The sequence below is a fragment of the Aulonocara stuartgranti genome (genome assembly GCF_965226115.1).
Source record: "Aulonocara stuartgranti genome assembly, chromosome: 15".
Taxonomy (NCBI): domain Eukaryota; kingdom Metazoa; phylum Chordata; class Actinopteri; order Cichliformes; family Cichlidae; genus Aulonocara; species Aulonocara stuartgranti.
The window spans coordinates 21,553,979-21,564,430 of record NC_138951.1 but is presented as its reverse complement, the minus strand read 5'-3'; the positions used below and the strand labels follow the sequence as shown (position 1 = coordinate 21,564,430).

Sequence of the window (10,452 nt, the reverse complement as noted above, 5' to 3'; positions counted from 1 at the left end):
ATTTACAGCTCACTTGTTTCAAAATTCCATTTTTTGAATAAATTGTTTGGATGATTGATGTTTGTTTTTTTTAAACAGCCTCATATTTAAATTTGTTTATTGATCTGAAACGTTCACATGTGAAAAACATACAAAAAAAGGAAATAAGGAAGAAGCCAAAGACTTTTTCACTCCACTGTAAATCAAGTAGTTGTAATCTTGAAGGAAGATTTCATGAATGCTGTTTCAGGGTGAAGAGAGTGTCCGTCATTATCACGAGTTTGAAGCTGGAAATCAAATGGATTATGTTGAAAGTTGTCAGTTTGTCGGCCCCGAAGGAAAAGACTATTTGTGGAGTAAGATGGATAAAGATGGAAATGTGCTAAACAGTGAAAAGAGTGTGTTGGGAAGATGGAACGAGTACTCTGAGGACCTGATGAATGTAAAAAATGAGAGAAAGAGGAGGATGAATGGTCAGTTAAAAGTGTCCAATGTTGGGGAAGTCCTGACGTGAAGGGAGCTTAGGAGCAGTTACAGCAAAGGCAGCATTAATCTGTTTATCAAACATTAGATTAGAGTAAAAAAAAACACTCCTAGGTTCCTTGCAAAGGTTTTTATTATTATTATTATGAATTCCTAAAGGGCCAAAGTCACAGCGGTCACAGGGACCAAACACAATCACCTCTGTTTTCTGTTCATTTAGGTTAAGGAAGTTAAAAGCCATCCATGCCATCCTCAACATCCTCCAAACAATCTAGCAAACCCTTCAGACGACTCACAGATTCACGTTTCAGTGGCAGGTAAATCTGTGAGTTGTCTGCATAGCAATGGAATGAGATCCCATGTTTTTCAAAAAATTGAACCCATGGGGAGCATATAAATAGAAAAGAGAACTGGACCAAGATTGGACTCCTTGAGGACCCCACAAGAAAGTGAGGCTTCTGAGGACGATGTTTCCCCCAATCTAACAGAAAAACTTTGGTTGGACAGGTAAGATTTAAACCACTCCAAAGCAGTCCCTTTGATTCTGACACAGTGCTCAAGCCGAGCGATAAGAATCCCATCAAATGCAGCACTGAGGTCTAACAGTATTAAAATGGCAAAATCTCCCAAGTCAGAAAAGTTAAAAGGTCATTAAAAACTTTTACAAGAGCAGTTTCAGTGTTGTGGTGCGTTTTTAAAACCAGACTGAAATACTTCACTAATGCCATTTTTATCTAGAAAGGTCTGGAGCTGAAGAAGGACAACTTTCTTTAGGAATGTCTGGACTGACAACCAAACATATCAAGCTTCTGTGTTTGAGCCAGAGACTGCACTTGTGGGTGAACAATACAAACATTTTATATTTCTTATATCAGTAATGTAACTTGCAACAAAACGTTCTGGGAAGCTTAAACTTAGTTTCAGAATAATTAAATCTGAAACTTTGTTTTATTGAAAAGGTTAATAAAGTTTGAAATTGTATCAAAAATAAAACAAATTATTAAATAACACCGGCTACAATATTGGTAACATATGTGTGTTGTTCAACAGAACTTTTTCCCAGGCTTTTGTTTATATGCTCAGTCGAAAACCACTTTAACATAATTTTCAGCATAATTACTATTTTTTGTGACTATTCAGTACTTGAGTATAATTTATTGAATTATTGAGTAATAAATATGAAGTAAAAAGTTTTGATCACAAATGGGATTTTTCCAAAACTAAGCTTGCTTAATAGTTCTGAACTGTTACTGTAAAGTTTATAATAAAGTCATAATAACCTGATATTTAGAATCTCAATATATCATTTCCTTTATGCTTATATGTTGTCAAACAATGGCAGTAAGAAACATAGTGTTAAAATAGCTCTATATAGCATTATCTAATCTTGAGAAGAGGTCAAAGGTCAGTTATGGGGTCTTGCTATATGCTATGAGACAAACATAGCACAGTTTTAAGTATCATAGTTTCTAGGCTCTAAGGCTTTGTCAGTTTAATAGTGAGCTTTACAAGATTGATTTTCGTGCTAAAAGCTGGCACAGAACTAAGTTCGCTTATGACCACTAGAGCTGGAAACAACCTCAAGCAATCCTAAGGCTAATCAGCACGGCTAGCATTGTTAAATGTTGTCATTGCTAACATATAGCTGTTTAACAGCATAGTGAGTAGCGAGAACGCTAAGTTATTGTTAGCTTTTAAAAGAAAAATGTTGGCAACCGTAACCATGGCCTGCGGAGGGTATATAAATGCTGCACAAGGTTCCATTCGTCCCTTTACACTTGCTATTGGACTTGTTTTGACCTGCTCCAACCTCAGCCTGTGGAAAGTTAAGTTTTCGGAAAATATTTACTGAAAGCGGATTTGACTTGCTCGCCACAACAAGTACTTCATCTTTGGATTGTTTGTACTTGTTTTTCATACAGCAAAGCCTGAAGATGGCTCGTCGTGGACTCGACAGCCCCCTGGACTTCGCTGCAGGTACTTTTAACATTTCTTCAGTTATTTTAAGAGCTACTAAATGACTGTAATAATTTAATAAGTTCCAGTGTGAATATCAAGTTTTAATGTTATCAAAATATGCTTATTCCAAGATTTTTCCCCGTAAATTGTTTGTATGCTTTAAATTTTCCGGGAGAGGTGTAGAAATTATTAACGACTGGTGTATGAATTTGAAAAAAAAGGTGTTACTTTGATTTGAAGGCTTCAAATTTGACACTTTTTTAATGATTTGGTTAAAAATAGCTTAACGGACTAAAATTTGTAAAATGCCCCAAAATCAGTCTCTGTGGTAACAGCATCTTCAGCATGTCATGACGTCAGAACACACAGGTGTAAACACACCAGATCCCGGTCCCTTCCTAACATCCTGTTCTTCTTGGATCAAAGGCTTTATTGAAATAAACTATAACTTTTCCCCTGCTACAAAACATGATAATAAAAAATAACAAAAATAAATGAATATAAAAAAGAATATGAAAACAGTAATCATAGTACAGTAGTAATAATGGTATCCTTATGTTATGCCACTACTATATCTTATTATATAGCAGTTAATGATGTGAACTTAGTTGACTTAGCTGTTTTTTGCTTGCATGAACAAGTAGAAGTGTCATTCAGTCTGACATAAATGTAGCCTAAAATGCTTTTCTCTCATCGTCTGCTCAAACTAACAGATGTAGCTCTGTTCCTTTAGCACTTGATGTTTATTACATTCTTAATGTTATTTTAAACTTGTTTCCTCACAGGTCGTCTCGACTACGTGGTTGAGCGTCCTGCAGAAGAAGGCCTTCCAGAGGTCATCAGGATCCTGGATGACTCTGATACCGAGCGTGTCAGTGAAGGTGAGTATGGTGAGTATATCCCTCTCCCATCCTCACCCTCTTCTCCTGAAGCACAGGATCCTGATGACAGTGAAGAGGAAGGTGAGTACCCTCCCTACATACCTGAGGACGTCGAAGAGGTGAGTGAAGACACTGACAATTCCTCTGACTGGAACAACTCAGAAGAGTGGGCCGATTGGCCTAGTGACGACTCGGGGTATGACACCATGGATGAGAGAGCTGATTCCCCTCTCATCCAGGAGCTCCCTCCAGAGCCGTTTTGGCACGATTGGCAACATCCTATTGCTCCAGGTGCTGCCCCGTTCGCCATGCCGCCTTTCGGCCAGGCCAACGCCCCACTCTTCCCGGTTGGTGATCCTTTAGCTTCTCCTGCTTCCTCTGCTCCTCCCTCAGCTGCTTCCTCTCCTGCTCCCTTAGCTGCTTCCTCCCCTGCTCCCTCAGCTCCTTCCTCTCCTGCTCCTTCTTCCGCTACTCTCTCAGCTTCTCCTTCAACCTCAGCTCTCACCTCCTCAGCAAAGAGAAGCGGAGACGACACCTGCACTGATGAGGTAAGTGCAAAGAGGTGCAAGGTAAGTGATGACAAGTTTTATGGCCCTTCAACATCCTCGGGTTCTGTTGGTGTCAGACGCTTCTGGGAAAGGCCTTTTAACCTTTCACTTGATGACAGCGACTCTGACTAGATTATGTTAGAACTTGTTTTTAAGCTTTAAATGTTTAAGTTGGCCTTTGCAGTGTTTGTAAATGACTAACATTTTTTTCTCAAGCTCTAGCTCACCATGCAGGACAAAGGTAAGTCCGTACTTAATGTCAACACAAATAAGTAGAAAAGGTTTAAAATGATGTCGTGAACTGACTGTAGTCTCTTGTTTTTACATAAGGTATAGCCTGTGGCTCAGGGATCAGAGGTAAGGTAAAAACACATAACAGAAGAAAAGTAAAGTGAACAACTCTGTGATCTGTGAATTCATGCTTTTCTCTTTGTCTTTTTGTCTTCAGGTGCTTTACACTTGTCCTCTCCCAGCATTCAGCACTTCAGACACTCAACGCCCAGGACGGAGCTAACACAGAGAGATACTCCACCCAGAAGACAGCCTTACCCCAACCCGATGAGAAGGATGGATGACCAAATGACAAACTGGAGAGTGGTGCTGTGTTCCAGCTATGTAAGTTATCACCTCACATTGGCTACAAACTGTCTTGAAGACTAAATCCTTCCAATAGCTGGTGTAAATCATCGTCCTACAGTACTGTAGGTTTAAGTTTAGTTATAGTTATTGTGTGTATATGTTGAGTTTAAAATTGCATTTTAACAACATGCTGCAGCTACCAACAATGGAAATGCTGTTTTGTGTTAAAATGACGTCTTTCTCGTGTTATTGCTTTGCAGGGCAGCTGAGAGTGGACAGAGCTGCACAGAGGACCAAAGATCCACTCTCAGCACTTCATACCTGACTGGCCACAGCACCACCCCTCTTCACCCAGGGTGAGGAGGGCCCTGACCCCACCTGCACAGAGGGAGTTGTGAACATGCACTTCTGTGTCGGTGGGTTTAGGAGCCTCCTCACACTCACACGGATGAAGACTGTCACTGGAAGATGTCTCCATTGCATCAGCAGGACGTAAGCATTTGTATAATATTACAGTTTGTGATGTTTTATACATGTTTTTATTGCTTCACTTCAAACTAGGAGATATAAAATAAACCAGTTTTCATAATATTTTCTGTGTATTTAGTTGTTTTCTTAATAAGTTATTTGGAACATCATTGCAACCTGTCAGCTTTTTATTGGGGATTTATAAAGTTGCTGGTGGCTCAAGTGTGTACAGTGGGGTGTTGTTTTTGTCACATGGTAAAAGTGACCTCATAGGGAGCAAAAAGAACAACTGAACAATTTGGGGATTCACAGACTTTGGTAATCATTAAAAGATGAAGAAAAATAGTTTTATGTGATCAGTTTTAAGTAGTGAGCAGCAATTTAATCAAATGCTGGGATGAAATGGGACAAAAGGGTCATGTGACAGCCACATTAGTTCCCTTCCCTCGTTTAACAATGTGTAAGCAGACTGCTTTAACCTGCAATTTACTGCATGTTATTAGGCTGCATGGTACAACCACAGTCTGCTAACCACCTGTGGTGAGCGAAGGTTTTGAGGCATTGTTCGAACTACTGATGAAGCTTTATCAATGCTTGTTAAGTTTCCCAACCACATTTCATCCCGATGGTCCAAGGCTTACATCTTTATGCTCACAAACGTGCTTCTGTAATTAACCAGTAACAAATGTATTACTTTAAGTTACAGTGTGAGGGGCACTGATGAACATAAATTAGATTTAACTTGATTATGTGTTTAGGTCAAGAGACACAGACCTTCATCTGTAAGAGGCTTTTCTTAAATGTCTGATCACGATGTTTGTGTTTGTCTGCAGCATCACTGCAGCAGAGAGGGTATAACACAAGGCCACAGTCACGTGGTATTCTGTCCTGCTATTAAGTGAATAAAATACTGAAACTCTGGCAGTAGACTGGAGCGAGGCAAAGAGTATGTAAAGGGACAATAAGAGGAAATGATGGGAGAAAAAAAAAAAACATACATGTCTGAGAAACAAAGGAAGAAGAAAAATAAAAAAAATGGTGGAAAAAAGGATTAGAGCCTAAATTCTAAAGCTGCAGCTTTGCATGCTGGCAGCTCCAAGATCTCACTGACATGTAATCATAGACTGAATAAACATAGGCCAGTGTGATGTCATTGATTTGTAGACTTTAATTTGTAACAAAGGGCAACCTCTGGGTACACACGACACAACACTGGGAAATATACCATTCACATCTGTGCCAAATTGAAACTCTCAAAACCTAAACTCTGCTGTCAAAACCTAACATTCCTTTGTCAAAATGTAACTGTTGACAAAATGACACATACTTGCATCATATGCAAACACTTACAGATCAGGGGGAGCACAATAGTCTACTTTATATAAAACACTGCAGTCTTTCATTGTTTATTCAGAAGGCATATTTTCAGGAGACACATTTTCAAACAACCAAAACAACAAATAGGCCTACTCAGTATTGTACATTGCAGTACCATGAGAATGGGTGAATGACTGAATGTAGTGTAAAGCACTTTGGGGTCTTTAGGGACTGAGTAAAGCGCTATACAAATGCAGGCCATTTACCATGAATTCAGAGAAAGCAAAAAAAACAAAAAACACCATAATACAGTAATAGAAAAAACACCATACTGTAAACACAAAAAATCATGACAATTGTGCATACGTGGGCTCATGGATCCCGCCGTCTGTTGGGGTCTGGCCACAGGACCTCATCGACATCGCAAGCAATGTCTTCTCTCGCTAGGCACCGGGGAAAATATCCTCTTGCATGTCGAAACCATCCATGGATTGCTGTCACCTGAATGTCGCCGCAGGCCTGTTCCATTGCCTGCAGAAGAGGCATGCGGGCATGTGGTTGGCGGTCATATACACGCCATCTCCAAGCCGAAAAAAATTCCTGTATAGGGTTTAAAAATGGTGAGTAAGGGGCAAGTATACCACTTCAAGTTGGTTGTGGTTGGAGAACCAGGCCTGGACCAGAGCAGCCTGATGGAAACAAACCTGGGCTGAACTGGTCTGTTCTGTACAACTATGTTATGGAGAGCATCTAGAAATGTGAGTATATGTTGGCTGTTGTATGGACCTAGTTTTGCATGATGATGCAGAAGCCCTCAAAGGCTTATGGCGGCACACAATGTGACATTTCCCCTGCGCTGCCCTGGGACGTGCACAATTGCCTTTGACCAATGACATTACGACCCCGTCGTCTTGTTTTGCACAGGTCGAATCCAGCTTCATCAATGAAAATGAATTCATGAGGCTGTGCAGCTCCATCCATGGCCAAGAGAACATATTACTGTACTACAGTGCTACACATACAGAACCCCATCACACAGGTACCTGTGTAGCTCTCAGAATGGATCCATGTGGTACTGATATGGTACATATTCAGCTGCTACTGGATTTCACCAATACTGTATTGTACATGTAAAGGACAGTTACACTTACCCGTACATATTCAGCTCAAAGTCCTTTGACCCTGTCACTGTTCCTCTCAAATGGGACTCTGTAGAGCTGCTTCATGGTGATGCTGTGTTTTCCCAAGATGCGTCTGATGGTGGTGATGCTCACATGGTTTATGCTGTTGAACACTTGCCTGTCTGCAAGTATTTGCTTTCGTAGCTGGTGGAGACGGATGGCATTGTCTGCCCTCACTAGGTCCACAACGGCAAGTTCCTGCTGTTGTGTGAACAGGCGTTGGCGTCCTCCCCCAGAAGGTCTTCGAGTCAGTCTAGAGAAATACAACCACATATTGTCATCGCTTTGCTTATTTTTCTTACAGTACTTTACTGTATATACTGTATCATCCACTGTACTTCAATATAAGTAATCATGCTATGTTTCACAGAAACTACCACTTTGGCTGCAAAAGGAGCCTTAGCACCCTGCAATACCCTGTACACTTGATATGGTAATGGTATATACTGTAGAACAGTGCTATAAAAACCATCTGAGTGGAGTAGAAGGTAGAGAGGTGAAGACAGACCTGTTTTCTAGTCGGAATGTTCTTATTACAAATGCCACTGTGAAGCAGCTTAGATGTGGGTGGACTCTCTGCCCAGCTTCCCTCATAGTCAGGCCATGGTTGATGACATGGTCCACCAAAGTTGCTCTTATATCATCAGAAATATGGGTCCGTGCATGGCCTCTTCGACTTCGACCTCGACCTCCTCCTCCTCCTCCTCCTCCTCCTCCTCCTCCTCCTCATCATCATCATCATCATCATCCTCCTCCTCCTCCTCCTCTTGCTCTCCCTCCATCCATGCTTGCAAAGTTCTTGAATTGGCTAAACTGAGGGCTTTTTGTAGTTGGCTAATTGGTGTTCAGTTTTACAAGTAAGTGCCTTCAGGTGTGTATTTGAGTGGTTGCAATTACCCAATGTGTTTTGTATTTTGGGTACATGTGTTTTCCAAATGGCACCCTGAAATTTCATTTTGTGAACAAAGTGTCTTATGTATGAAATAGAGTGTAGCATGCAGGACCATGTGTGTTGCATAAAGGAGTAAGTGTGTTGCATAATTGCAACTAGGGTGCAAAGCAGCGCTTTTGTTTAAGGTAGGGGTACATGTGTTTGAGGTATGGTAACAAAAGCTTCAAGTTGTGTTACTTTAGTCTAAGCATGGGTTTGTAGTGTTCAAGCAACGGGCAAAAACTGTAATATCTCAAAAAGTATGAAAGGTATGACCACCAATAGATACAGCTGGCATTAGCACAGGGAGCAGAACAGATTCAAGTTTAAATGGTGGAAATCGGCTGAAAACGGAGGGAGTAGTTAACCAGCAAAGGTCGGAGCAACTAGAATAAGGTAGAATAAAGTTTAAAGAGAAACAGGATCTCAATAGTGTGAATTCACACAATAAACAGAGGAGACAGTTTTCTGGTTGTATGAATCTCAAACATACTGGTTCCAGTCTGAGTACATATACTGGGTAAGTGACCTGGAAACTTACTGGAAGGTGACTCTAACGCATGATAGGTGGAGCAACATGTGAAACCACAGCCCCTAAATGTTTGTTTACACTGTCTTCTTGAAATATCTACTTGTGTGATTGTGTCTTAAAAATGTTCTGTGTCTTTAAAACAGAGAAACCTCTGCTTTTATATGAACTTTTCAGACGACTAAAAAGGACGATAACTAAAAGGTGTTTCTCGTAGTTCTGTCAGTCTGTGATAAATATCTTATAAAAATCATTGATGTGTCACAGCTGTGGCTGTCAAAAATGATCTTAAATAAATACAATGAACTTTGCAAATTCTTCTTTAAGCTGACTGTCCAGAGATAAGCTATCAAACCTGTGATCGATCAATATGCCAGATCTACAAGTTTTTTAACTGAAGGAAAAAAGTGTGTGACTGAGGAAAGTTAGTTTTGCAAAACACCCCAAAAACACATTTTCAAGAAAATGATAAAAGGAATCTTGAGTCTATGTAAACCTGTTTAGAGCAGATGGTTTACTTTATTTTTACAAACATATAAACTTCATAGAAAAAGTAAGGAAACTTATATTTGGACAATCAGTTCTTTGCTGTCGCACTTCTTGGCAAAAAATCTTATGCTACTGGAAAGTGTTGGGTCTGCGCTTCCACAGGCCCCGCTGCTTTAGAGACTTATTCCCGTTAATGAAACAAGACGAACAGCTCAACCGGTTTTTCACATGCTAGCAAGGGAAGGATCTCAGAGCAGCCCCTCTGCCCTCGGTGTCAGACCACTACGAAGAACCATCACGCCACAGCAGCCTTTTATTTCTGTGACACACAGTTTACACAAACACCCATTATAAAAAAAAACCTGTGGTTATAAAAGATAAGGCACTTTCATGTATACTTTCAGTTATCTCCTAAAAGCAGGAAAAGTTGATTTCAATCAATAAGAGACCCTCTGACTGAACTGTGCTTTATTTTAGGTCCCCTTCAGATATGCGATAACATGCTAAATGAAATATAACTCTCCAAATGATGCTATAATTGACTCTTGCACACAGGATGTAGGGAAGAAAAGTATTTAAACTTCAGTTTCACGTGGTTATTGCTTCAAGAACGTAAAATATGATTTTGTGAGTTTGAAAACACATAACATTGTGTGCTAAAATCCTTCAATTCAGAGCCTGGAGACATGCTTACAGCTGAGTTTTACTAAAGACATTGCCCATATTAGGAAAGAGACATGTGTTTGGCTTCACTGATTATGTAATTTTCTGGCCCTCTTTCAATGTGACAAATCAAATACAGTCCACTCCGGAGCTGCAGACATTTCACAACTCAGAAACCACAACCGAAAAAAAATCTGCTTGATTTATTTATGCACTTTGTAAAAGACATGATCCACTTTGTCTGACTTTCATTATCTGTATCATTATTATATTATATGTAAACAAGGAAAGCTTTCCCCTCATAGACATAGAAGTACTCCTGATAATTTTATCACAGCTGTGGTAATGTAAGCCACAGCTGGCCAAACAACATGCTAACATGTGAAAAGGAGAATCCACGTCTTCATACACTGAACAAAAATATAAACGCAACACTTTTGTTTTT

General features: G+C 40.0%; 1 protein-coding gene across 1 annotated transcript; it reads left to right on the top strand.

Moving 5' to 3' along the window:
* The first annotated feature begins 1,886 nt into the window (after positions 1-1,886).
* Positions 1,887-4,759, top strand: LOC309688899 (uncharacterized protein). Its single transcript, XM_082504976.1, has 5 exons — positions 1,887-2,439; positions 3,207-3,311; positions 4,181-4,207; positions 4,299-4,465; positions 4,690-4,759. Exons 1-5 carry the CDS (start codon positions 2,397-2,399, stop codon positions 4,696-4,698), a joined length of 351 nt encoding a protein of 116 aa, XP_082361102.1. The 5' UTR covers positions 1,887-2,396; the 3' UTR covers positions 4,699-4,759.
* Positions 4,760-10,452: the final 5,693 nt, after the last annotated feature.

Excerpts from the sequence above, each read along its gene's own strand:
- LOC309688899 (XM_082504976.1), top strand. The coding sequence starts at position 2,397 with ATGGCTCGTCGTGGACTCGACAGCCCCCTGGACTTCGCTGCAG. Across the intron at positions 2,440-3,206 it reads CCCCCTGGACTTCGCTGCAG|GTCGTCTCGACTACGTGGTT; the intron begins GTACTTTTAACA and ends GTTTCCTCACAG. Across the intron at positions 4,208-4,298 it reads CTGTGGCTCAGGGATCAGAG|GTGCTTTACACTTGTCCTCT; the intron begins GTAAGGTAAAAA and ends TTTTGTCTTCAG.